At 40.4% G+C, this 27594-nt stretch overlaps 2 protein-coding genes across 3 annotated transcripts; one reads left to right on the forward strand and one right to left on the reverse strand.

Moving 5' to 3' along the window:
* Positions 1 to 1625: 1625 nt before the first annotated feature.
* On the reverse strand, positions 1626 to 9525 carry CCT5 (chaperonin containing TCP1 subunit 5). Its single transcript, XM_036401672.2, has 11 exons — positions 9366 to 9525; positions 8413 to 8473; positions 8157 to 8321; positions 7573 to 7771; positions 6632 to 6824; positions 5595 to 5744; positions 5148 to 5267; positions 4568 to 4753; positions 3397 to 3534; positions 2846 to 3026; positions 1626 to 1901 (listed from the first exon to the last, which is right to left on the reverse strand). Exons 1-11 carry the CDS (start codon positions 9468 to 9470, stop codon positions 1774 to 1776), a joined length of 1626 nt encoding a protein of 541 aa, XP_036257565.1. The 5' UTR covers positions 9471 to 9525; the 3' UTR covers positions 1626 to 1773.
* Positions 9526 to 9689: 164 nt separating this feature from the next.
* ATPSCKMT (ATP synthase c subunit lysine N-methyltransferase) lies at positions 9690 to 19342 on the forward strand. Of its 2 annotated transcripts, none has more exons than XM_036401686.2 (5): positions 9690 to 9803; positions 10263 to 10534; positions 12238 to 12375; positions 13114 to 13164; positions 17935 to 19342. In XM_036401686.2, exons 2-5 carry the CDS (start codon positions 10268 to 10270, stop codon positions 18130 to 18132), a joined length of 654 nt encoding a protein of 217 aa, XP_036257579.1. In that variant the 5' UTR covers positions 9690 to 9803; positions 10263 to 10267; the 3' UTR covers positions 18133 to 19342. The 2 variants fall into 2 exon arrangements, with proteins under 2 accessions (XP_036257579.1, XP_036257590.1); XM_036401697.2 differs by lacking the exon at positions 9690 to 9803 and adding an exon at positions 9860 to 10164.
* Positions 19343 to 27594: the final 8252 nt, after the last annotated feature.

Genomic DNA, 27594 nt, shown 5'->3' on the forward strand with positions numbered 1-27594 from the left:
GTACCAGTTTGTGCTGCAGTTGTTTCATTAATTTGGTTTAATAATTCCAGTTTTATGTTGCATGCTGTGATGAAAGCCATTTGTCCTCCAGTTGCCTCTAAGCAGCACTGGCTGATGGTGCTAATGCCATACATTTGTTATGTTGAAGAAGTACAAACCACTGAAAAAAATAACCACTTCTATTTCTTACAATTTTATCAAAGTTCCATTATCAAGCTCCAGACTTCCCCTACTAAGATCTAGTTGAATATTAACAAATATTTATATACAGAGCACAAAATGTTTATTTCCTAGAGCCACATCAGTAAAGCCCTAATTTCAATTTTCAAAGTAATTTGTCCTGTGTTCCTAAGGGCTTCTGTATTAAGCAGCTTTTAACAGCCAAAGCCTGTAACTGTGTCAGGCTTGGACAGCAAAGGGGGTTCAACCATGCCAAGGGACAGAAGATGAAACACCAGTAAAATTGGAATAGCTGTTTTCTCACTTCCTTTCTATTACATCCACAACTTCACTAAGAGGTGAAAGGGGTACATTAGTAGAAGTACACTGCTCCCTTTTAAGTTCTAGCTACAGCTGTTTTCCTTTTGTGTTGGCAAACAATGTGAGAGATGGCTCTACATGAGCTCAGGTGTTTCTGGGTTTTTACAGTCACAACCCTGAACAGATTCAGAATGCCGGATCTTGGCAGCAGTAAAACGGATCAACTGTTGTTGTCCATTGAAATGCATCTAAATGAAGCTAATTTGGGAAGAGGTAAAAGAATAATGATGAAACACCCACTACTAATTTTTTAATCAATGACAATAAAGCTTTGCATGATTTATCCTCAAACAGTTCTAGAAATAAGACCAGTCTTGTAATTAGTAAACTTGTTTCTACCTTTCTTCCTCTATCAACACTCACTGAAGAGTTTTTTTTGACTCAAGTGAGGTAGTCACAGCAAATACCAATCAGAACAGGACCTGCTAGCAAACACTGGCCAGCAAAGAGCTTCCTCTGCCCTATGTAACACACGCAATGCTGAGTTGGTATTTGTAACACTTCCCTCACTTATGAAATCTTCAAAGAAATTGTACATTAGTTCAAGTCTTCCACTTGTTTCTTGCTGATTGTTTCACAGGCAAGGCCCTTACTAATTAATGTTACTCTGCCACTCTCAGATTGTACTGGGGACCTTAGAGTAAGTGCACTCAACTGTGGTACTACTGATAAAGTTCTGGGAAAAACCCTCACTCAGCTGAATGTGTATACCTCTGGGAAAAAACCCTCCTTAATCCTCATAAATCAAGAAGAGGACAAGGATAAAAAACTGAAGCAACTGGAAGCATGGAAGACAGCGCCTTTAAATGCTCAGACTGAAAGCTCATATTTAATATATTAAACATATGAGAATTACTGGAGGCTAAAATAATTGGTTAATATTTAATTAATTCGTTTAAAAAGTGACAGACCTCTTAAAATAAGAATCTGTGGGCTTTCCCCATAAGGAACAACAGAAAAATTACCCATTAGGTTTTACTGCTTCATTAATTATATTTTCCCTATACATTCAGGAATTTTTTTCTATGAATATTTACACCTGTCTAAGAAAAGATGAAATAATACTTCTGAAACAAGTCTTGAAATCAGTGCTAAATTGTTTTATTTCCAACAACTAGCCATTACAGTATGTGAAACAAAAAGTGTCCAGAATAAATAGCTGAAGATGAAGCATCAGAATACTACCATCTTTGCTACTGCTGTGGCCCCTTAATGTTTCCTGCTTTTCAACCTTCACTCTTCGGATTCTCCAGGCCTACGGATATCATCAATCTTCAGGATCATTCTAACAACCTGAGTCGCCAGAGAAATCTGCTGTTTCTTACCAATCAAGGTTTCTATAACATGCTGCTGCTTCATATCTGCCAAAAGGAAGCAGAAGAATTAGACACCCTCATGAAATCTACATATAACACTTAACCTGTAAGTGTTAGTAATTAGTAACAGTAAATTCCACATAATTTCAAAGAACATTCTGAAATTACTACTCTTGGCCACTGTGGTTTACAAACATAATTTGTACAAACTAGAGTTTTACATGTGGGTTCTTACCGAAGATCCTAGGACATTAAGATACAACTCTTTTCCCAACTAGGTTGTGCTTTTCAAAAAGTAATGCAGAATGGTGAAAAGCTAGATTTCCATACACATATATTAAAAGCACCCTAAAGGCTGAGCAAATGCTAAAGAAGTGAAAGGTCAAATGCCATCAAACAGGAACACCTAACCAAAGGAGGGCTATGAATGCACAAATTACAGTTTACCACATTCTTTTTTCAAAAAACCAACAGAATAAGTAAGAAGGGGAAAAGCGTAGATCCAGTTGAAAATAAGGTTTTATACACTGGCTTCTTAAGTCTTCACATATTTGCTCCAGGTTTATATATGCAGACATATTGCTGTGAACATCATTGTCTACAAATACTTCCAGCCTTTTGTTTACTTCTTCACAAGCTGTTTCTCAAAACAACTGTTTTTAGGACTGCAGTGTAACCTGGATCACTAAAACTGCAGTATTTAAAGCACAGCTTGCTTGCCTCATCCTAAGAGCAGCCTTCTTTCCTGTACTACAAGATCAGTCAACATCTTCAATTAATCTTGCCACAAAACAGAGGTTTTGAGACAACTATACATTTTCCTCCTGGTAGACATAAATATGCTCTCCAAGCACATTCCCATTTATTATGGCAAGGCACAAGAGTTAGAAAAAACCAAGTGATGCACAGGTTTAAAAAATACCACAGTGAGCATTTTGAGCTTTTGAGAAATCTTTTATGCTCCTCCTTCTGCATGCTGCAGTTCTTACCATTTGTTCCTTTCTGCAAACAGTCAATGCCCAGGGCAGGATTATTTTCTTTCACCTGCCTTGCCCGCACTTCGGTCATTGTCTGTATTGGATTCATACCACTGTTCTCCGAGAGGGCCATGGGAATTACCTCCAGGGCATCTGCAAAAGCTCTCACAGCATACTGTTCCAAAGATGGGCACTAGAGGAAAAGAAATTCAAATTCATTACCTAATTAACTCCAATGTTAGTAAAAGCAGATTTTCATACTAAATATAAAACACATACACACAACAGGTAGATTTTATTTGGAATATAGTAACTAAACAAATACCTCTGAATGATAACTACTTGAAAATTAAAAATAATTAAACTGCTCCTAGCACAGAAGGAAAAAAAGTAGTGGTAATGACTTTTTACACAGACAGGAAGGATAACTTCTAACACTGGTTATCAGGGAATGTCAGAAAGCACATTACAGAACTTTCTGAAAAATCTTGGAAGCTCTTCTGGAATCTCTTAAGCAGGCTCAATCAATACACTAAAGAAAAGGTTACCTGTTCCTTTCTTACCTTATCTGCTGCCTCACTGACTGCCAAGGCACAAGATATTTCAGCTGCACCACCACCGTACACAATCCGATTGTCACGAACGAGATTCCGGATTACACACAAGGCATCGTGAAGAGAGCGCTTTGCTTCCTCGATGATCTGCAATTACACAACAGCGTGTGTTTGATACAATACACACATCTGAAGGATGTGAAGATGTAGTTCCTAATACAGATGTGGAAACTGCAGATAAACTCCCAAGATTTTTTTATGGCTCCAATGCAGCTCTGTTATTGCTATGTCATACTGCTTCAAAATAGAGAATGTTAGACATCCAGTGGCAAAGAATAAAAATATGCACCAAACCACACTGTTATTTGTTAAACCTGTAATTTGAAGTAACAAAAACTTACATGAAAAGGTTCTCAATCTTGCATATTTACAAGACACAAAACACTGAACTTTAAATGCCAACATTATTGTCAGACTGCAATTTCTGTCCACTTCTCATTTGAACAGATGTAGGAAATTTAACAAAAACACTAACTTCAAAGCAGTATTTCTGCTTTCTTACAAGAAAATTTCAGACTACAGTATGCTCTTTTTTCCCAATGGTTTTTCATTTAAAGTAGGACTTGACCTACAGCAAATATAATTTAACACTAAAATTGCAACCAAAATCCAGTTTAAGTACATAAGCATTTAAAGTGGTCTCAATTCGAGGGGAGTGGGGGATGTAGGGTGTGGGGATATACAGCTTGCAGTAGTTTGGGGTTTTTATTTGAAATAACTGAACTAAATCAGAAGTGATACAACTAGGTCTACAATAAAACTAAATCTGTCAAAGATGTTAATATACCTTTACTCATAGAAGTGACCCTCTCATGAGAAAAAAATATTAAGAGCATCCACAGGTAAAGCCATTTCTGTATTTATGAACTATATATGAACATATATGAACTATATGAACAGAGAGAAAAGTAAAGTTTAAAACCATAGTTTGGTTTAAAACCATAGGATGCAAATCTAACAAGTTACTTCTGACACACAGTCCTGACTGCCTACAAGCCTCACCCCTTTCCTATTTGCCCACACTGCAAGGAAAATGTAGACAATGTCAAGAAGAGTGTACTAATTCACTTTACAAAGAAACTATGCATTCTGCAACTATGTATCAAAGCAAGCATCTCACCATTTTATTTCCTCCCCTAATGAAAATGGTCACAGCTCTGGAGTTCTGACACTGCTCGATGAGGAGCATTCTGTCCTTGGTTGTTCCGAAGGAGATCTCTCTGACAACGCCTGCAAAGCCCAGTTTCTCTGCCGTGAGCTCGCAGAAGCGTGGCACGATGCGCCCTCCCGTCGCAATGGCGATTAACTGAAGTTAAACAGCCACGAGTTACTTCAACAGGATTTTCCCACGTTTTTCAGAACATAAAACTAGTGGAAAAGCATCTGTCAAATGCCTACTCCAAAAGGTTATCTTCCCATCACTTCAAAGTACTTCAGCCAATGTTTTGTTTCTGCCAATGGCAAGACTAAAGCAGAAACTTTCCTAGATACCTAAAACTTTATTATAAAGTAATATACAGATGCTTCAATTATAAACCATAATCCCCCCTCCATGGTAGGTTTTTCTCACAAATCCCCAGAGATTTTTCTCCAATACCCACCCATATACACAAGTATGCAGTGATACCCAGAAAACCTGAACTTTTAGCTATTACTTCATAAATGTTTTAACAGCTGGTGCAAAGCCCAGTTTTACTTACTTCTATTTCAGGTCCACCAACCCAACGAACAGCAGGCAGCTCATTCTGAAGCAGCAAGTGATTTGCCTCATCATCAAAACCCCACTGGCAAATGGCAAGGTTTGCACCAGTGTCTTTTATCTAAAAGCAACACAAATCATCAACCTTCTGATCAGAACTAACAAAGGAATGAAAAACATTCTTCATGGTTTTAATTCTCCCAATTTTCTCAAAAGACAATTCTCAAGAAGAACCCCCTGGCACACACAGAGATCAAAATATATTTTGAACCAAGCTGGTATCTCTTTCTTACATTACATTATCTTTGATTCACAGCATTACAACTGCTCGTATGTTGCTTCCCATCAGGATTAGCAGCTCATTTACAGGAACAAATCAATGCACTATGCTGTTTTTTTTCTAAAGGCTATGAAAGGCAAAGAAAACAGAAATAATCCTAAAGGCTACCTGCTTCACCATCTCTTCAAACTTCTCTTTTTCATATTTCTGCAGTGCCTTGTAATCATCCACAGATGTGACATCAAGCTTATGCTTGGTTTTAGGCTTAGGTGGTTCAAATGGACAAGTAAGGATGGCAATTTTAGCATCTTTTAGCTCCTGGGCAATTGAAAAAAAAAAAAAGATGATTTATGACCTCATTAACATTTTTTTCTTGTATTTGCAAAACATACAGACGTATCTTTATAAACACAAACACATGAGCAAATATGAAGATCATTCGACTTATTCTAAAATTAACTAAGTATAACTAAATAATTCTGTCAATTGTCAACAAACCACTTAGAACAAATTCCATAGTTCCCAGACACTGTTTAAGCCCTTAACAATCTTTACCAGTCATGCCTTTTTATAATTTAATGCTTAAAAAACAAAAGAAAAATTCAATTAAACCATCCCTATCCATTTTGACTACTGAGAACACTACTCATCTTTGTAACAACTTTTCAACTATTACATGACTGTTATTTTCCACTAGTCCTCCTTTCTACAGGATAAACGTGGGTACCTGCTAGATGAATATTTTAGAGCAGTAGAAGTTTTCTTAAAGTAAACTGCCCTAAGACTTGGAGACCTTACCTACACCAAACATAAAACAAGGACAGCTTCTGGGGTGTTCCAAACAGGACAAAATGGCAAGTCATAAAGGTTAAGAATCTTGACACAGTATTGTACTAAGCATATCACATACCAGGGATAATTATTTTATATTAAACAGAATCCTGCACCTGTCCTCACTCAGCAGTACAGAAATTCCACCCTTCCACCACAATTTCTCAATATTGTTGTAAACTCTACCTTGATCTCTCCCAATATGAAAAATTTCATGCTCCTTACCCCTTCCTCTGTTAATATACTGGTGAAAAGCCAAGCTAAACCACAAGACTGTGTAATAATTAATAAATGCTATGGTGACACTTGAGGTAGGCTAGAAACTCTTATTTAAGACAGTACACACAAGAGACACACACAAGGACATCACTTACTTTAGGCATCTGTGGATGACTGAAATCTTTATCCACAATCACTCCTTTAACCAACTGTGTATCTTCCAGTCTACCACCCACTTTGCCTTGCACTTTGATCAGCTCAAAATCAACATCTTTCCGTTCCATGTCTGCTACTGTCAGTACAGCATTCACAGCAATCTCTGCCATTTGCCGGTGACAGCGGTTCACTCTAGGTTTGAACAAAATACAATCAAGTTGTACTCCATTTCCACCATTTGGGAGAAAAAGGTGATTCTATCAATCATTCAAACAGCCAGAAGTACCACTACAGCAGTCAGCTTTCGCACACTGTATTAAAAGAGGGGGTCCTGCTTGTTTGTTCACAGAAGTAGAAGGTGCTGGCTATGGCAGAAAACTGAACACACAGTATGGCTGGTGTGAGGAACCTCTGTCAATGGAGTCTCAGCACAGATTTGGAACAAGTCAGGAAAACTAAGCTACTAAAGAACATTCAAGAAATAGAAACCATGTGTAAGACAACTCTGCAAGGGAAGCCCTTCCAATGTCTGAATTTATACATTTACATATAGAACCCAAAAAGGAAAAGGAACTTCTGGAACCATCCTAAGTTAAAATCTTTTTAGTGGCAAAAAACCCCAAAAGATGACACATTATTATTTTTAACAGATTTACATTACTTTTGGAACCTGCTATGATGCAGAAACCTGGAACTAACAGGTTAGAATGAAATTGATGCTGCAGCTATTTAACTTCAAGGAATTGACCCTTTGGAGACAAAGGATTCACAATTTCTTACCCTGAGACAGGAGTCCATGGAGGAATTAGACGAAACAAAACACAGAGGAGCCTTCAGCAGCACTCCAATAACACAAAACCACCAGGATTTCTCCTTTCCACGCAGAGAGTTTTCAATGGAAGGGTAAATATTAATTCAATATTCAGTTTTTGTGACTTACACTTTAGAGCCCAGAGTTGTCTTTGCTGTCTGGATCAGAGGCTCAATGTTCTGTGGATCAACTGGGAAGCTGTCACTGATTTTGTCTAGATGCTCAATAGCAATGCGTGCTGCCTGCTCGTAACCATCTGCTATTCTGATGGGGTGGATGCCTCGGTCCAGCAGCTGCTCAGCCTGTTCCAGTAGTGCCCCAGCCAGAACTATAAAAAAAAAAAGAAAAAGAAGTTTTATTCTTGATTGGAGCATAATTATAAGTACATTAACAACAGATTAAAAAGACCAAAATGAAGTACAGGCATCAAGGCAGGACAAGGAGAATCCAGAAGAAAATTCTGCAAAAAAATTTTGAAAGTATCAAAGGGGTGCACAGCACTACCTTAAAATGTAACTAAACTTCAAAAAGACACAAAAGACTTCCTGATTAGAAGACTTCTCATACAAGAACTGACAGGAATACTGCAACAATAAATACTCCAAAGAAGTACTACAGAAAAGCTACTGTTATTTCTCACAGTTTTTTTTAATAGCTGAAGCAGCTTGATTTTAAACTTGAAAAAGGAAGCTAAATTTAAAACACGTTCTTACCAACGACTCCAGTAGTTCCATCCCCAATCTCATCATCTTGAGATTTAGCCAGCTCCACCATAAGTTTGGCTATTTGGTGATCCACATCCATCATATTCAGGATGGTAGCACCATCATTTGTCACAGTCACCTCACCATCCTTGTCCACCATCATTTTATCCAAGCCTAAAAAACATGTACAAAGGATGAAGGAAAATTTTGAAAATTCCCCCACAACAAGTACTAAGAGAGAATCACTAAAGTTTTTCACTGTTACCATTGGGCCCAAGGGATGTTCTCAGAGTACTTGCTACAGCCTTTGCTGCCATTATGTGAGACTGTAAAACAAAGGATAACAAAGCCAGAAGTTAAATCATTATCATGCATTCCAAAATCACAATATTAAGCTAAGGAAAACACAGTGAGTAGTGCAAATGTGATTTAACTGACAATAACTATGAAAAAGAATCAGAAAGTGTGTATTGGTCTTATGACAGAAACGTTTCCTATGCCCTTCCTTGTGCTGGCTCTGCTAAAGCATGCAAAAGCAGAGCAGCCAAATGACAGCCCTAACGCACAAAGCAAGGAGCAACAGAATTCGGCAACGCTAAAAAGAGAAGGCAGTGCAATGGCAGCGCAATTTTACCCATCACAGAATCATCACAGGATGGTGTGGCTTGGAAGGGACCTCGAAGATCATCCAGGTCCTGCCTGTCAGGGGCAGGGACACCTTCCACTACACCAGGTTGCTCAGTGCCCCATACACTTCCCTGAACGCTGCCAGGAATGGGGCATCCACAACCTCTCTAATGCCCGCTCCCATATTCCGTCGGGATTCGTGCCACCCGCACTCAGCTCCGGCCTTCCTTCGGCGGCCGAGCTTTATGCTGCGGTCTAAGGGAGGGAGCACTGGGGAGCTGGGCAGGAGCCACGGGGGTGACGGCCCCAAGGCCCGCAGCCGGGGGGGCGGATCCACGCCGTGCCGTGGATTCCAGCCCCGGGGCAATGCTTTCTCTCTTCCTCCATCTCTCTCCCGCTTACGGGCCTAGTCCAGGCTCCATCCGCCCTGTGTCTCGGGCGGGGCTGGCGATGAGCGGCGGCAGCGCCTTGCCCCAGGGGCTCCATGCTCCCACCGCAGCATGGCGCGGTACAGCACAGCACGGCATGGCGCGGCGCGGCCCAGCCAGCGCGAGCCCGCGGGCGGCCCCGGCGGCCGCCCCGCTCGCTCACCTTGAGCGCCTCCAGCCCCATGAGGCGCGTCTTGCGCTCCTGGTCCTTGAGGATGAGGAAGGGCCGCCCATACTCGTCAAACGCCAGAGTCCCCATGGCCGACATGGCTGCACCGCCTGCACGGCCTGCTCCGACCGCCGCCGCCCGCGCGCACCGCCCGGAAGCCGCCGCGCCCGCCGCCGCGACACCGCGCGCCGCCCCGCGCCTGCGCGGCCGCTACACCCGCGCCTTATTTCGCGGGCGGGAGCTTTGTGGCGCCCCCAGCCGAGCCTTCTGGAAGCCGCCCGGCTCTGGGGGAGGAGCGCGGCGCTGGCGGCCGCACGCCCCGGCTCACGGGGGCGGGGAGGGAAGGAGGGAGGATGTACCGAGCGGGGCGGGATACGGGCGCCGGGCGAGGCGGCAGCGGGCTGCGCCGGGTGACGTGAGGAAAAGTGTGAGGTAGAAAAGTGTGCGCGGCGCTTCTCTCCGGAGCGCTTTCGGACAGGTTTCGGTCCCCCACCCCTTCATAGTGAAGTGGTACCGCCCTTCCCTATACGTGTTGCAGGCCGAGAATAAGTCTGGGTTGGTCATTGGCGAGTTGGAGTGTGTGTGGCGGCTGTCGCTGTGTCCCAGGGAAAAGTTCCTCCGCAGTAACTCCGGGACGTGTTCCCGAGGCGGGGAGGTCCCTGCGCCGCCCTTGAGCTGTTTGGGGCGCGCTGCCCCGAGTAGAGGGCCAGGGGGTTAAATAGGAACCGCATTCCTGCCCCCTCATGCCTCAGCTTTTCGGCAGCTGTAGCGTTTCCTTGGGATCGGCTGAAGTGTAGGGTGCTTTTTTTCATCTCTACGTCGTAGCTCTGTGCTACAAGATACTGAATTGTCTCGATTGAAAACACTGTCTGTCCGTCCGTCCGTCCGCAGGCGCGATGTGCCAGGGGCTGGCTAAGGAGGTCCCGCAGGAGGAGGGCGAGGGCGGCTCCCGGAGGAGCGGCTGGGGCCTGCTGGTCACGGCCGGCGTGGGGGGCACCTTGGTGGCCCTCTATGCTGTGGCCACCCCCTTCGTCACCCCGGCGCTGAGGAAGGTGTGCCTGCCCTTCGTTCCTGCCACCGCCGCTCAGATCCAGAATGTGCTGAAAATGTTGGAAAACAGAAGTGGCTCCCTAGTTGACATAGGTAGCGGGGATGGCCGCATTGTAAGTTATGGATATTGCCTTCCTTTTAGATCACCACTTAAAAAAGTGCTAAAGTGCTGGGGCTGGGTTTTCTCACACTTAAAAATGTCCTGTCTTGTCTTTGGCATCTGGTGGTTGTGTCTGAGTCTTATGGAAAGGATTAAAGCTGAGAAAGGTTTACATTCAGTTTTGATGGGTAATAAATAGTTTTTGCTTCAGTCTTACCTTTAGCTTGACCAAGGTAGTGGACAAAATGTCATTGTGGTGACTGGAGGGAATCACAACACATTCACTTGAAAAGATGCTATCAGTCTTGGTACTGATTGAAAAAAGAGCTGTGATTCCACAAAGGTATGTAGCTGCAGCAAGTGAGGCTGTGAGGTATTTAATGTATAAAGGTGATAGAAGTGCAAAAAGAAATGGGCAACAAGTGATGGATTATAAAAATAAAAATCCTGGTGTGGGTAGAACTGTAGTCTTCAAACCTTTGTGCACTGCTGGCTTCCCCTCTTCCTAATCCGTGTGGTGAAACTATTTCACCATAAGTGGCGAAACTAGAATAGACACCAAGAGAAATGGTGAGAATCATGAAAGAAAAAGTGGTACTTTGTTTCCAGGGTATTGCTTGAGCCCCAGTTTGTGAAATGTGATGATATAGTAGAAAATTGTGTGGTTTGGTTTTCCTTTTGTTGCTGTGATGTTTTGTTTGCTTTTTCATAACTATCTGCTTCAAGTCAGAGTTAGCAAGAGGGTGATGGTTTTTGATGGAAACACATCTGTTTCTGAATGCTACCTTTGTCCATTTTTTATGTGAATGAGTCAACTATTTTTCCATGTAAAAAAAAATTGATTTGGAACCCAAATTTGTGAAGATCGCTTGAATTGTGCCTGGGTAGGAAAAACATGCTTTTAATTATTTAGCACTTACTCAGGTGTAATCATTGGATAAATATGAAGATATTTGCCACATTTCCAAGTGTGGTAAAAATGTCAGATTCTTTTGGTGAATTTGCAAGTGCTCTGTGTGTGATGGAAGATGCATTATTTTAACAGTGTGAAATGTATAGTCCAGGTAAAGCTGAGAAGTTCTGTTAAGAAATGTGTACTTTCTGATTTCACCTTGCTTGTTTTGTAATTGATAGTTCATCAGGCCACTGCTGATCAGAAGTTCGCAGTAGCCTTTTAAATTTTGTCTTAAACATTTATTCTAGAAATCAGTGCATTTAAAAATTTTTTTTTCAATCAAGATTGCTTTCACACTCTTTCTGTTGGTATGTCATTTTGGCTCTGATTCAGGGGCTGCTCACGTGCCTATCCCTCACTGCTTTTCAAATAAGTGGTCTAATTTTGAGCATTTTGGCTTGTGAGCTTCACTGTTCTCTCTGCAATCAATGTTGGTTCTCTTTAATTCCAAGACGCTGTAATGAATGTGTTAAATTAAACTTTTATATGGAGCATAGATGTACTGCAAGCTCACAGCTTTGCCCTGTGAAGGTTTGTTTTCATTTTGTTTGCCTGGCTATATTTCAGTCAGGACTAGTAATAATAGTAAAATGTAGTTTTGAGTTTTTTGTTCACTATACAGCTGATCTGTTGGGTGTTAAACCCAGGGTGACTTAGGAAAGTGCTTTCCTTTGATTTATATTTTAAATAAAACTGTGTGCTTCTCTTTAGGTGAATAGACTTTTATGTTTCAAAGTGAAGATTTATTTTCTTCCTTGTAGGTGATAGCAGCTGCAAAAAAGGGATTCCAGGCTGTTGGATATGAATTGAATCCCTGGCTAGTCTGGTACTCCAGATATCGTGCCTGGAGAGATGGAGTACATCAGAACACCAAATTTTATATTTCAGACTTATGGAAGGTGGGTAGTGAATTATGTAAGAAGAGATCTAGGATGATTGAGAGATTTTATAAGTTTGGAAATACTTTCCTGAAAAAACTGAAATGCTGTCTGACCACAAGGTGCTACACTGGGCTTTGAGCAGAGTTCTTGTGCTGGGAATCTGGTTTCTTTGGGCTCAGTATGCTGTTCTGCTGCTTTTGTGCTTTATTCAATGTCTTCCTGTATCAGCAGAGGCTCCTTGAGCAAGCCTGGGCCTGATAAATTATGTGGGAAGGTTTTTTTGGCTGTGGGGGTGTTTGTGTTCAGAGGGGAACATAGGAGAACTTGATGGTGCTGAGTGGAAGAACTCAGTCATTGGAATGCCTGGAAAATTTTTATAGCTAGCTAACATTTAACGAAAGAAGGGGCAAACTTAAAGCATATGTGATTTTATCATATACAGGAGTTGTGAAAATAACTCTTTAGTTATTAGTAAAGTCATATTGGTGTTTTCTAAATTAATACTTTCTGTGCTTCTAGAATTGCTATTCTATATCCTTGGCCAGACAGTAGAAGTTTTTTGCAGTTCAGCAGTATAAGTTTTCTTTATGTGGAAATTTTTGTGATGAAAAGTTGGTAAGGGATTTCCTTGCATATTTTGGTCTAAATCCCTGTTGAAAGAAGTGCAGCTAGAGGGATTAGGAGAAAAGAATGGTGAGAATTTTTCAAACTAGAAATGCCGTTTTCAATAAGATTTGTTCTCAAATTTTATTTTAGGTTTCTTTCTCCCATTATAGAAATGTTGTTGTTTTTGGAGTACCTCAAATGGTAAGCTTACTATTTATTTTTAATTTTTATTATATTATTGTATTTTATTTATTATACTGTTTAATTATTTGTTACAATGTTTAATTATTTTAATGCCAAGGCATTCAGTGTTAATACATTAATCTGCAAAATGAATTAACCTGCAGATGGTCAAAGGCAGTCAGTAATAATCATAATCTCATAGAATGTTAAGGGTTGGAAGGGACCTTAAACATCATCAAGCCCAAAGCTCCCTGTGCATGGAATAGCTCCCACTAGACCAGGTTGCTCACAGCCTTATCCAGCCTGGCTTTGAACGCTGCCAGGGTTGGGGCATCCAGAAACTCCCTGGGCAACCTGTTCCAGTGTCTCACCACCCTCACAGTAAAGAATTTCTTCCTAATGTCTAACTGAAATTTCCCCTTTCAGTTTTTTTCCATTATCCATTGTCCTATCTCTGCAGTTCCTGATGAAGCGACCCTCTCCAGCTTCACCAGGAGATTCCTCCCTGTAGGCTCCCTTCTGATATTGGAAGGTTGCTATGAGGTCTGCACGCAGCCTTCTCTTCTCTAGTTCCAACCCCCCTGCCATGAGCAGGGACACATTTGACTAGACCAGATTCCTCAGAGCTCCATCCAACCTGGTTTGAACAATTCCATAGCAGGGACATCCACAACTTCTCTGAGCAACCTGTTCCATTGCCTCACCACCCTCGTGTGAAGAATTTCTTCCTAATACCAATCAAAACCTACTCTCTTTCAGTTTGAAGCCCTTCCCCCTTGTCCTGTCACTACCTGTGCCTGTGGAAGGTCCCTCTCCATCTTGTAGGCTCCCTTCAGGTGCTGGGGGCTGCAGTTAGGTTCCACTGAAGCCATCTCTTTTCCAGGCTGAACAAACCTGATTCCGTCATCCTGTGCTTCTGTATTGCTTCTTCCTTTGCTAAGGCAGGTGTGAGATGAAGTGAGGAAGAGCTTTATGTGATGCCATACAGCCTACACTGAAAACATTTCTGCAGCACTAACAGGGAGCGTAATAAACCTTCCTATTCTGTGGTTTTTTTTGTTTGCTTGTTTGTTTTTTCAACGGCACCAAAAGTAATCCTCTGCTTCAGATTCCAATTGTAACCCGTATTGAAACTGAAGTGGGTAAGAGTGGGATATTAGTGAGCACCGGGATGTTCCTCATGCCGCCAGCTCTGGGTGTTACGTGCTCCCTTGCTGAGTTCCGGCAGGGGGCGCTGGAAACGTTTGGATTTGCGGTCAGGAATTCTGCCGTTGCACCGAGGGAAAGTCCTGGTGGGGAAAGCTGGCTCAGTAAACTAGGAATAAACAAATGCCCTGGGAAAATGTGAGTAAACCCAGCAGAAATACTGAGTTAACTTTTAAATGTAATAAAGCGGGATGCATTAGTGACGGCTGTGATAGAAAGGGTAGCTGTAGGGCTCAGAGTAACTTTTGTAGATCCAGTAAATACTAAGTTAAATTCTTTCAGCAGAAGTACTGTCATAAATGCAACAGATGCAAACATATGAACCTCTGTGTTTCCTGAGCATTCGTTTGCTTATGATCCCCTTTGAATTTACTTTGGAAGTTGTTAATGCTCAGCCTCTTGAATGACTAAATTAATTTTCTAGAAACCTTAATGCGTTTGTTCTTTTTTACTGAGAAACAGTAGATCTCTTTAGCTTTTTTAATAATGCCGGCCTGATTTGATGCTTTAACACAGTGCTTTTATTTCATATCCAAGATTAGCTTTAAAAACCTGAATTTATTGATCTTCAGGGAAGACTAAGACCTCTCTTGTTCTTGCAGGCATTGGGGGGAAGGTGTGTTTGTTTCTGAGTTATTGCAGAGAGAGACTTGTTCAGGGAAGGATGATGGAATTCTTGCCAGGTGTTCATGTTTGCAGCTCCTGTGTATTTTAACTGATTACATACTGTACAAAAGGTTTACTAAACTATGTATCCGTGTTGACACACCAAAAAATTCCCCCAAACCCTGGCTTCACATAAAATGATGATACACAGACAGTATGATTGTAACACCTAATGTATCTAATGTATTTAGCTTAAAAACTAGTTTGACTGGTTCAAGGATATAATTCTTTTTGGCTGAACTTGGCTGAACTATTAATGATGTTTTCTAATTTGCTAATTTTCATAATTGCTCCTAAAAATTAGTATATGTCCATATTTATATTTTCTGTAATTTTTTTTTTTTCTGGTGTCTCAACTCAGTTTTAGATAACAAAGTGGGCTTAATTATCTAGTTCCTTGAAGGGGCTAGTAGGCTTATTTTTCTAGTTGTTTAAGGCAGCAAAAATGTTAAAAAGCTTTGCTGTGTGGATGAAATCAGAGCCTTAAAAATATTTGGAGGTAACTCTTGGTATACTCGATCTATGACTGTAATTTTCCTAAAATATTCCATTGTTAGCTTAAATTTAGCTATAATAGGATATTACATCAAAGGCACACCCTGAATGTATGTGATAGTGAAAGCTCTTTGCAGCCTTTAGAAAATACCTTTTCTTTAGTCAGTCTTATTTTCTAATAACGTTCTTTTGGGTTTTGTTTCTTTCATGTTTTTCTGAAATTTTATGTGTTTTTGTCTTTGTGACTTAAATTCAGCTAAATTTGTTAATAACTACTGCCCTTTAAAATTTTTTAATATTTAAACATTACATCATGATAACCAAAGTAAGTAGTGTTTTACATGTAACAGAAGTAGCCTGTTAAAATTACTCATTCAGATACATACAATATGTAAGAATAAAAGGAGCTCCAAATGGATGTGCACTGCTGATCTGCTTAAACATACCATCAAAGTTTTCCAAAGGACAAAAGTGGCTAAATCTGTTAGGTTTCTCTTTTTTTCCAAGAACATAATCACTATCTGGGATGGAAAAAAAAATTCTTTTAAGTCTACATGTGTTAATTTATTTCTCACTTAATCCATGGCAGAATTTGCAAAGCACTTATTAGGAAAAGAGCATCTGATTGGTCAGGGTGTTGCTCTGTTCTAGAAAAGTAGTGATCGTTCCCCTGACTTTAATATCCTCTCAATTTTTGTGAATGGAGGAAAGCTGGACTTGTAGGTATTCAACCAGGGAGAGTTGGTATGTGACACGGTTCCCCTCAGCATTCTGCTCTCTGCACTGGGGAGGGATGGATTTGGTGGATGGACTGTTCAGTGGATAAGGAGTTGTCTGATGGCTGCATTCAGAGGGTAGTGGTCAATGTCTCAACATCCAGATGACATCAGTTACAATTGGTGTCCTTCAGCGGTCTTTATTTGAGCAGTCCTGCTTAATATCTTCATCAATAGCATAAATCAGTGGAATTGAGTGCAGTCTCAGAAAAGTTTGCAGATGACACTGAGCTGACGTGCCTGAAGGACAGGATGCCATCCAGGGGGACCTGGACAAGAAGTGGGCCCATGGGAATACTGCGAGGTTTAACAAGACCAAGTGCAAGGTATGCACCTGGGTCAGGGTAGCTCTAAGTACCAACACAGGCAGGGGAATGAACAGATCAGAGCAGCCCTGCTGAGAAGGACTTGCGGGGTGCTGGTGCATGAGAGGCTGGACAGGACCCAGCCATGGGCACTCACAGCCCAGAAAGTCAAACATGTCCTGGACTGCATCCAAAGCAGCGTGGCCAGCAGGGGAGGGAGGGGATTCTGCCCCCCTCTTCTCCTCTGGTGGGACCTCACTTGGAGTGCTGCATCCAGGGCACCCCATCAGAAGAGGGATGTGGACCTGTTGGAGTGGGTTCAGAGGAGCTCCTTTCCTGGAGGCAGGCTGAGAGAATTGGGGTGATTGACCCTGGAGAAGACTTGACTCTAGGGAGTGGCCTTTTAGTTCTTCAAGGGGGCTCGTAAACAAGATGGGGACAGACTTTTCAGTAGTGGCTGTAGGGACAGCACAAGGGGTAATAGTTTTAAACTAAAAGAGGGCAGATTCATCTTAGATATAAGTAAGAAAAATTTTACCAATAGAATGGTGGAACACTGGAACGGGTTGCTCAGAGAGGCAGTAGATGAGGACTGGATGGGGCTCTGAGCAACCTGATCTAGTTTAAGATGTCCCAGCCCATGGCAGGGGTGTTCAACTAGACTACCTTTAAAAGTCCCTTAAATCCAAACCATTCCATGATTCTACATTCTCTTTCATGGAATGCTGCTGCAGGGATTCACATGCCTATGTTAACAGGTTGTGGATTCGACTAAGCTCAATTTAAGTATTATTTAATGTAGCAGTATTTTACCATAGACTGACAGCAGAATGTTTGCTTTGGGTTGTTGTCTGTGTGATGTTTTGAGTGTCCCAGGATCGGTCTTGGGGCTAGACTGTAAATTTTGACCCTTTGAGTATCACACAATAGCTCATGAACCTGAGGGTGTCATAAATAGCATCACTTCAGGGGGCTGAACTTTGATTCCCTCAGAGAAGAATCCCACTGAAGAGAATCATGAATTGGAGCATGCAAAGTCTTTTCCCAGCAGTTTTAGTTGTGGGGTTTTTTTTGTTTGTTTTGTTTTGGTTTTTTTTTTTTTTAATTTACGGGATAATTTGTGTTTTGATTTAATTTGAATTTGAAAATTACCATTTTCTGGTTTTAGATATTCTTTGTCAAGGCATCAAAGCCAAAATATCTATCATGAATACTTTCCTAAGATTTTAAAAAAAAAAGTTACTCAAATCTTTGATTTCTCTTGAACACCTGAATTAGATTCTAATGAGAATGCCCCTGTTTTTTACTGTTTCTGAGAGGTTTTTCTTGTAACTCAACAGATGCCACAGCTGGAGAAGAAGCTAGAAGAAGAACTTGAATGTAATGCCAGAATCATTGCCTGTCGCTTTCCTTTCCCTTGCTGGATTCCAGATCATACTACTGGAGAGGGAATAGACACCGTGTGGGCCTACGATTTGAAACATTCTAGAGCATGTGAAACAAAAAGCTTGGAAATTACACCAAAGACAGAATCTTAGACATTGAATTTGGTTTCTTACAGAACTTTTTAGCTTTGACTGGACCGGTTGAAGATAAGATTAACATGGAGAGAGCCCTGGCATATGAAGATGTGAATTCACTGTAAGAACTGAAGTACAGTGGCTGTCTGAAAGCACACAAAGGTTACTGAAAGGTGTAGTTAAATGGCTTAATATGGTGTCCTGGTTTGACTCCATCTAGCAGTGGAGTACCACACAGATGTTCACTCACCCTGGTCTGCAGACTACCCCCTGTGGGATGGGAAAGAAAACTGGAAAAAAGGTCATACCCTGTGACCATGGACTGAGATAGGTATAGTTTAATAATTGAAATAAATTTACTAATAATAACAACAACAAGAGAGGAGTAAAACCCAAGAAAGATGAGTGATGCACAGTACCCTTGCTCACCACCCACTGATGGATGCCCACCTCATCCCAGAGCAGCGACTGCCAACTCTCCCCAGTTTATATACTGGGCATGATGTTCTGTGGTGTGGAATATCCCTTTGGCCAGCTCAGCTCAGCTGTCCTGGCCATGCTTCCTCCTGGCTTCTTGTGCACCTCCTTGTTGGCAGAACACGAGAAACTAAAAAGTCCTTGGCTTGGAGTGAGCACTGCTCAGCATCAACTAAAACCATTGGTGTTTTAATCAGCATTAGTCTTTTCTACCACAGTGCTGTACCAGATAATAGGAAGAAAATGAACTCCCAGCTGAAAGTTGTTAGTCAAAATAATGAAAAAGTTTTTATAGAAGAGGAAAACTTCAATATAGAAAAGGGTTTAGAACACCATTCTAAACTACAGTTAAGGGGAATATATGAATAAGTTCAAATGCTCAAGTTTGTGAACTTAATATATACATTCTTTCTGACCCTACTGAACATTTAGTATTGGTGTTGGAATGATGTGCAAGTGTCTTCTCAAATGAGCTGTATTTCCAAAATGTCTGAATTTTGTATGCCAAGTACATAGTGCTGCACACACAAAACTGGTCCAGATGGAGTATGATGATGACACCAATGTTTCACACCACAGCCTTGAATGTGTACTTTTGAAAGTTGAGTATGACAAAATGGGCAAATAATAAGTTGTATAAGAAGTTGTTTTTTTCATTAACACAAGTGCTGCCTCTGATTATATTATTTTTTTTTTATTTATCTTGTGTTCAGTTTTAGCATCTGCTGAAAAATAAACTCCAAGTAATCTACTCCCCTTCTCCTTTACCTCTTTCAGTAAGGGAGGGGCAAAAGCAGAACTTGTGGGTTGTGGTAGCAATTTACTGAAAGCACAAAGCAAGAATAAGATATGGCACAGTAACAACAGAGATATTAATAGTAAAAGGATACAAAAAGAAGGTATTTTAGTGACAAAAATGTGTGTTCACCACTAGAAACAAGAATAATGGTGGATGCTTCCAGTAGATTGTGTCCTCAGACCAAAGGCAGCATAATGGCTTGGCAGGCAAAATGGCCAAATCCCAGTGGAGCACCAGGGTTTTCCTTTGGAAACCATGCCCTCCACTGATGGCATGCATGGTGCAGAGTACCAGCTCGGTCATGGCAGTAAGCTCTGACCCCTTTCTGCAACCAGGAAAACTTGTTACAGGAACACAAAACTGCAGGAGGATACTCTTACTGGTGTAGGCTGCTGCAGATGACCATAAATTTTCCTAATCTTTCTGATTTGGGAAGGGTTTCAAAAGCCATTTATTTGTCAGTGAAGTGCCACCATTTCTGTCTGCTCAAACTTTAGATAAAGATTTGGATGAGAGTTGTTCACTTGAATACTTGAAGGCTGTCTCTGATTCCAGGGCTAGTTGTTCTGGCTAATTTGGTTAAATCTGATTCAACTTCATTTAATTAATAGTGAGATGAGAAGAAAAGTTTTCAATCAGACTCACTTTCCCTTCTATTTTTCATATATCTGATGAGATCTCAGAAACTCATGGTATCACTGTATGGCTTTTCCTTGTAAGTGAAGCAAGTTCTCCCTTGATACTGGTTTGCAATGGGGTATTGTCACTGCATTGGTGTTTTCCTTTCCTGCATAGTTACAACTTTCTGTTGTATAATGGTCTGCTTACTCGTTCTATTTATCTGGTTCTCAGGTAAAGTTTTACTGTTTTCACTCATTAGTCAAAGCTCACAATCAGCCTCCCCTGGCCCCAGTTAACGTACAGCCTGTTTGTTAAGCAGTAACTGTAAGTTTGTCAGATCTTTGCATATATGTTACCCATGGAATGAAGCTAAAACAAGCTGGGTAACTGACTTCGAGGCAGTCATTACCACAACTAAATTTAGCTCAGTCAAAGAGAAGTGCTGAGACCCTAGAATTTGAGGTAAAAACAAGTCTGACATTTTATCAAGTGTTGGGAAAGCAAATTTGGCAGGTCTGTAGAATCTGACTTGAAGAGAAGTTGGGTGCTATTTGGGATGTGTAGTCCACAATGATGTCTGTACCCATGCTTTTTGTTTTTGATGTGAGGGGACAGGAAGAAGTTAAAATATAAATTTACACTGAGGATTTGAAATGGAGCATGGTTTTGTCCTGAAAATATACACAAAACAGGAGACGAAAGGGGCAAATGTGTCTGTAGTGTGCAAAGGAGAGGTGATTTCAGCCTTGCATGGCAAGGCACACCTGTGAACATGCAGACTGTGTATACTGAAGATCACCAGTGTCTGGTAAGCAGTTTGACAGCCTTTCTCTGCAAGAATGCATAAACTGTTTTATAAAATTGCACTAAATGCTTTCTATAATGATTTAAGTGTTACAATCATCACATGGAGATAGAGTGACAGGACAGGGATATAGAGTGGCTTATCTGAAATGCTGGAATTTAATACCCCAAGGCCATAAAACTGGGACCTCAGACAAAGTACATCTGAAATAATTTCTAACAAAAAGAGATTGACAAAGGGGGAATTAGCTAATTAAGCAAAGTTCTTCCCTGAAAGATCATAAAGGAGAAGAGGAGGCAAAATATTTTGATCCATTGATTTGTGTGTGACTCCTCTGCAGTGCAGTGCTTTGACCCAGGTTTCTACTATCTGCTTTCACTAAATTTAGTTTGTAGGAAATGAAGCAGTTATTTACTTTTCTCCTGTGTTTGACTATATATTTTTCTATTGCATTAACCTTTGCCTGTTAAAAGGTAAAACTGAATTTCTCATTTTTGCCTGTGGTAAAGGTTTTGGGATGTGCGCTTCCTAGTTACCACCTATTGCTCCAGAAATACTTTTTGAGGAGGGCACAGTAGAATTAATGATATGATGACCTGGGCTTTAGGAGTATTAAGTGCTGTCCTCCAGGCAAGGAGAGATTTATGATTGTTTTAAAATAAAGCAGAGGGCTGTTCCTTGATCTGGCTATTTACTTTTGGGGGCCTACATTGAATTAGGCAGTAGTCTGAAGGTTTGGGATTCCTTATGATATAAGAAAATGTTCTGTATTTCCTGTTTCCACAGCTGAAGTGTGAAATGGAAAGCAAAGTGTTCTAATTTGCACAGGAGGACTGGGAAATCATTTTGTTGACATATTGTCCTTTTCTATCACTTGCTATATTCATTTGATAGTTTTTGAGATTAAATACTTAACTGTGAGTTTAGTTATCACTATATGGATTATTAAGTTGATACACTTCCAATTGCTAAGGTAAAGTATTATGATTTTGTTGATATAATACGTCAGAATGAAAAATTGGTTCTTCTGAAAACCAGGAAAGAGAATTACCATAATCAAATTATAGTGTAGGTCTGAAGCCAAAAGGAGGCAACATCAAGCTACGCATGCTGTTCAATACCAAAGTAATTTAGATACACAGAAAAACCTATAGTTTATCTTTGTTTGTATCTTCTAGAAGAATCAATTGCATTTTGGGACTTGTGTTATTTTTTCATTGACCTGTCAGGTTTTAGCAAAAAAACGTGTTACATTACTGAATGACTAATGCTTTCCTGAAACAGTGTAGAATTTAATTTGTTTGTAAATAGTAAAGGTCAGGGTCATACTTAAAAAGGTTTTCTTTGTTCTTTTCCCCCTCTTTTTTTTTTTAGTGAGACACATTATGTCCATAAAGGTTTTGTGGTGTAAGATGAGTTAAACAAATGCAGCATCTTAGTGGTGCGATTCTAATTTTGTAGTGTTCCATTTCCATCTTGCAGAAATTGGCTTTGTAGAGAGGAGGAGACAGGTATGGCTCATGGCAAGACAGCTATGAGATAAGCAGCTTGCTCAGTAAACTGCACAGTCACTACAGCCACACAGCAGTGTCAACCGAACTTGACCAGATTTGTTTGGGAAATGTACACTTATTTTGTGGGTTTTAGGCATTTCTGTATTACAGGGCATATTGAAGTTCTTGATTTATCCTCTGGTCTGATTATATGCTGCCACTTAATCTAGTAGTGCTCCAAGGAAGTTAATCCTTTGTCTCTGAGCTGCTGTTTGTTTCTGACTCATGAGTTGTAGCCAGGTAAGAAGATACAGAATGCAGTTTCAAATTAAGCACAAGCCAGCTGAGTGACTATGGTCTGTGAAAAAAGAGTTCCAAATCCCAGGCTTTGAGGAAGTTTCCTTTCATGAAGGACACAGCTCAGAAAACAGCAGAGATCTCCTGAATTCTGCATAATTTAACAATGACTTCAGCTTTGCTTTTATCACATGTGTGTTCTTCAAGAAGTTTGCCTGCTGTAGTACCATTGTAAGATCTGCAGGAGAAGTAAGCAAAGGCAGCATTTTAGTTATCATTTATATTTGAAGCTAAGGGAGGAGAAGAGAAAGGGGATTTTATAGTCTAAGTAGGGCAATTGATTTTGATCTATTTCAAAAGCAGTTTGACAGACTTGCATCATCTGTGATGAGCATTCCCTGAGGAGTGGGTTCAAGTCTGATGCCATTGCTCTCGGATGGACACTACGGATTGATAGATGGCCTCATACTTCTACAGTTTTGCTTTTCCATGGTTTACAGTTACTGAAGCATTTCTTCAAGAAAGGATGTGAGTCCTTCAAAGTCATAGTTGAATTTTGGATTGTCCTGTGCAGGGCCAGGAGCTGGATTTCAATGATCCTTGTGGGTCTCTTCCAGCATAGGATATTCAATGGTTCTGTGGTTGAAGAGGACAGCCTAACATCAGATTTAATGCCAGTAAATTCTGCTGTGAGTGAATTATTTTTCTTTTACATCTGCCAAGGTTGTAGTTCTGTAGTTTTAAAATTTAGCCCCAACTTGCTTTTCAGAAATAATGTACACTTCTGCTAGAAGATTTCTTTAAGTCTTGGTGAGACAGTGTGGCATCTATGTTTAACTTAAAACCACCCTTGAGCAAGATTAATGAAAATATTAATTCTGCAGCTTTTTTCTTTGAATTATAATCTTTCTGTTAATCCTTGTACATTTTACTGAGGGAGACATATGTGGATAACTACCACTTTTCCCCCATTCTTTTCCTGAATTCTCCCTTGTATTTAAGTGTTTGCTTTGATTTTTCATATTCTCTTTTTACAATTTCACTGACTTCATAAATCAGTCTTCCCATTTCCCCCCTGTAAATTAGTTTCCTTTTGTTTTTTTTTTTTTTTTTTTTTTTTTTTTTCTCTAGCCACTTTGCAGGAAGACTAAATATGTTAAGGAATGTTCTTTTACTCTCTAATGTTTTAACATGTATTGAACTAACCTTGATTTATTTAGCAGTCTGTGCTGACATAGCATGACTTTTGTTTCCAGTATATGAAAGAAAAACATATCCACACCAATGGTATTTAGTCTGAAAAATAGCCTTGGTCTAGAATTCTGACTATTTAGTAGCTCTAAGTACCTAATTTCACATTTTTATTGTGTTTCATCACACAGCAAATGAATACAGGCCTTTTATCCCTTTGGTAATTCTTTGGATTTGGGTTATTTGTTCAGGTGTGACTTTTGCTGATTTCTTTTTCTTAGTATAATGTTGGTATTTCTATTAGAGGCTTTGGTTGAAATGTCAGATGGATGTTTTTTCTGCAAGTTGGTGTGTAGAGCTGGAACAATCACTGTAATGCACCCCTATGAACTGCTGGCATTGGTAAAAATTATGTGAAACCTGCTTACCAGTAAATGCACAGGGATATTTTTCAGCTTACTGTGTATGTTGTGGTTTTTAAAAGTAAAGGAAGTTCTTGAAGATCATATAAAACTTGTGGCACAAAGAGGTCTTTGCAAGGTCAGAAGCAGTAATTATGGGCTTTCAACCTGAGGTTTGTGGCTACCTTCTGAGGAATCCACAAAAAGTAATTTAAAAAATAGATCTACTCTCAGCAGATATATTTGCTACCTGTGGTTGTGTTCTTCCATTGGAAAATTTTAATGTGTCTGAAATTATCATTTGAGAATCCCCGAACTAAAAATATGGTTTTATGTAAGATACTAGCTAAGTGGAAAGAGCTTATCAAAGTGAGGGAAGTTTTTGTTTTCTTCTTTCTGTTGTTGCTTGCCTGGATTGTTGAGCTTTGAACCTCTGCAATGTACAAGCCTCTCTGTCTTTTCTAATGAGCATGTAATTTCCTATTCTGCTGCGTGAGAGCAGAGCAGCCTCATGGTTTTTCACATTCCTGTTTCATTCTAATAATTCTGGCTTTTCAGGTAATGATATTTTTTGGCTTAGGATCTGCTTAAATATTAAAATTACATCTTTAAAACACATGATGAACTGCCACTGAAGCCTGTCTAAAAAGCCACCAGAGCCTATGAAACTCCTTAATGCTGTAGTGTCAGCAGCTGTCCATGCCAAAGCTTTGGTTCAGAGAGGCAGAAATGTGTGTCTCTCTTGCATATGCTCTCTTGATTCTTGACATTTTTTTGAAAATGTAGGTGTGAGGAGAAGACACAAAAGGAGTTATCAGGAAGAGGATCAGTGTGAGCTCTGAGAGACAACAATGTGAGTGGTGAGTGATACAGCCAAAATCTGAGCCTTCTCTCTCCCTCCAGCCCTTAAGGTTTAATGCTGTCTTTTTTTATTTCCCCTGAATTTTGTGTTGCTCTTCTTGAAAGCAAGCCTTCCTTCCTTCCTTCCTTCCTTCCTTCCTTCCTTCCTTCCTTCCTTCCTTCCTTCCTTCCTTCCTTCCTTCCTTCCTTCCTTCCTTCCTTCCTTCCTTCCTTCCTTCCTTCCTTCCTTCCTTCCTTCCTTCCTTCCTTCCTTCCTTCCTTCCTTCCTTCCTTCCTTCCTTCCTTCCTTCCTTCCTTCCTTCCTTCCTTCCTTCCTTCCTTCCTTCCTTCCTTCCTTCCTTCCTTCCTTCCTTCCCTTTTTTGCCAAGTATTTTAGAGTGTACACAAAGTAATCTGTGTGTCCAAATGTGCCATTCTCTAAATTGTGCACAGGAACCCTCATCATCCATGTTGATGTATATTTTATTGCTGCTTCCTTCTTTTCAGTATACAGAAACCGGACTCGTACTCTGAATACCTTTATGTCAATATGTAAATAAGCTTTGTGGGTGTGATCAATACCAATTAAGTTTATTTACAAGCACAGGTCTCACACTGAATCAATTCTAAAAAGAGTTTGAGCAGGAATGGGACAAAGAGTGGTCATCATGGGAAAATACTAGCGTTACTTAGTGATGGTAGAGTGTTCTGCCATTGAGGTACTTTTAATTTCAGTGGGCAGTCTGATGTGTCAAGCCAAGTCAGGGAATGAAAGGGTAGTAGCAAAACAGCACTGTGTGGAGTGCTTTAAAAGAAATTTATTTAAAAGCTGTCTTCAGAGACTGCCTTCTGCCTTCATCTAAGTTAAGTACAGTTGTTGTTCTCATAAAGAGTATGTTGGTAGGAGAGTATTATTGGCTGAGCTAATATAGCTAGTAAGCATCTTGAGGTGTTTATTCTGTAAATAAATAGATAATTGAGATAATTTTTTTACCCTTTCCCCCACCCCACAAATGAAAAAAAACCCCAAAACCAGCAGCCCTTTAGAGTGACAACTTTGCCAAATTAAAATGGAAACTACTTCTGTCATCCTTAGAAATTAAATATAAAGAAACAGCTTTTAATATGAGAAAAGCTGTCAGCTTCAGCAGCTGGCTCTTATTTACCAGAGAGCATTAAATATAATGTAGGTCAGATCTAGAATGACTTAACAAATGGTTGAAGTTACTTAGAAGTTTCTGCTTCTTGTGAGTTTCCTGGACATACACTCTGAATTAGGTTGTTTGCTTATTCTAATAAAAACACAGATCAAATAACACTCTTTTCGGGATTATTTGTCTACTGCAGGAAAGTTAAGTAGTCTAAGCACTTTTCATGCATAGGAAACCTTTATGCTGGATCTGTCATAAAGTTTTATCTATAGCTGTTTTCTTTATTGTTGTCTGTACTTTGAGAGACATGAACATCAGATGACTGGAGTGGGGACATTTTTCCACTTGGGTCATACTTGCATCATTAGATGTTGAAGCATGCCTTTAATCTCTTTCAGAATATGTGATCAATAGTGATCCATTTTCTAGCATTATTTTAGTCTAAATGGTAAAATTTTCATTTTCACAGGCATAAAACCAGATAGTGCTTACCATTCATCTTTCTCTTCTGTCATATGCTTGAAGAATCTATGTTGGCAATACAAGTGTATTTCCATTTTTGTGCAAAATACCCAGGCGATATTTTATTGTCCTTGAGCACCTTTATTACTGTGGTGAGGCAGTGTTTCCATCCTGGTGTTGCATATGCAGGTCATTCACTGTCTGAGCCTGTAAAGTACCCATGTTGTGAATGCTGCTGCTTCCTTGTTGGGGTGCTCCAAGCAGCACTGAGCCCAGGATACTGAAGTTCAAGCTCCACAGCAGATGAGAGTATTGTACTTTGCTTTGTATTTATTGTTGTTACATCCTCCCTCATCCCCATCCCTCCTCCCCAAATAAATGGCCCCCCCCCACCCCAACCTCATCCATCAGAATGTGTTTAATTGCTGTTCAGCTGCTGGTACAAATGAGCACATTCCTTTCCAGCTTTGTCTAGGCCATGGCCCTACTGAGACTGGCTCAGTTTATGTTTTGATATCTTATCTTAGGCTCAGTTTTAGCTTCAGCTGTCTCAGTCAAGGGTCTGCCTAAGAAATCCTCAAAATCTTAGGATGCACCGAAATGAGTGAGCTCAGGGTGCTGAAGATTTCCTGGAGCTTGCTGTCTTAGCATGATGGACCACAGCACCAATGTAGGCACACAATTTGTGGTAATTGGAAATGGGGCTGTGGTGGAGCCTCATTCCCAATAGGCTGCAGCTGTGCAGGACAGGCAAGCAGCATTGAAGGCAATGAGACATGGAGTGCTGAGGTGCACTGACCAATCACCAAAGGGTACAGAGGGCTCACAGCTGCAATGCATGAACAAGAAGGGTATAAAAGGTTGGACTGAAAAGCAGTAAAGAGCAGATACTTGAAGTTTTCTGAGGTGGTGTGGTGTTACTCTGAATGGATTGATGCTTTCT

The sequence above is a fragment of the Molothrus ater genome, chromosome 1 (genome assembly GCF_012460135.2).
Source record: "Molothrus ater isolate BHLD 08-10-18 breed brown headed cowbird chromosome 1, BPBGC_Mater_1.1, whole genome shotgun sequence".
NCBI lineage: Eukaryota > Metazoa > Chordata > Aves > Passeriformes > Icteridae > Molothrus > Molothrus ater.

Coding starts and splice junctions, on each gene's coding strand:
- CCT5 (XM_036401672.2), bottom strand. CDS start 9,470: ATGTCGGCCATGGGGACTCTGGCGTTTGACGAGTATGGGCGGCCCTTC. Junction 8,474..9,365: donor TGGGGCTGGAGGCGCTCAAG/GTGAGCGAGCGG, acceptor TTTGTTTTACAG/TCTCACATAATGGCAGCAAA. Junction 8,322..8,412: donor AACATCCCTTGGGCCCAATG/GTAACAGTGAAA, acceptor CATGTTTTTTAG/GCTTGGATAAAATGATGGTG.
- ATPSCKMT (XM_036401686.2), top strand. CDS start 10,268: ATGTGCCAGGGGCTGGCTAAGGAGGTCCCGCAGGAGGAGGGCGAGGGC. Junction 12,376..13,113: donor ATATTTCAGACTTATGGAAG/GTGGGTAGTGAA, acceptor ATTTTATTTTAG/GTTTCTTTCTCCCATTATAG. Junction 13,165..17,934: donor TTTTTGGAGTACCTCAAATG/GTAAGCTTACTA, acceptor GTAACTCAACAG/ATGCCACAGCTGGAGAAGAA.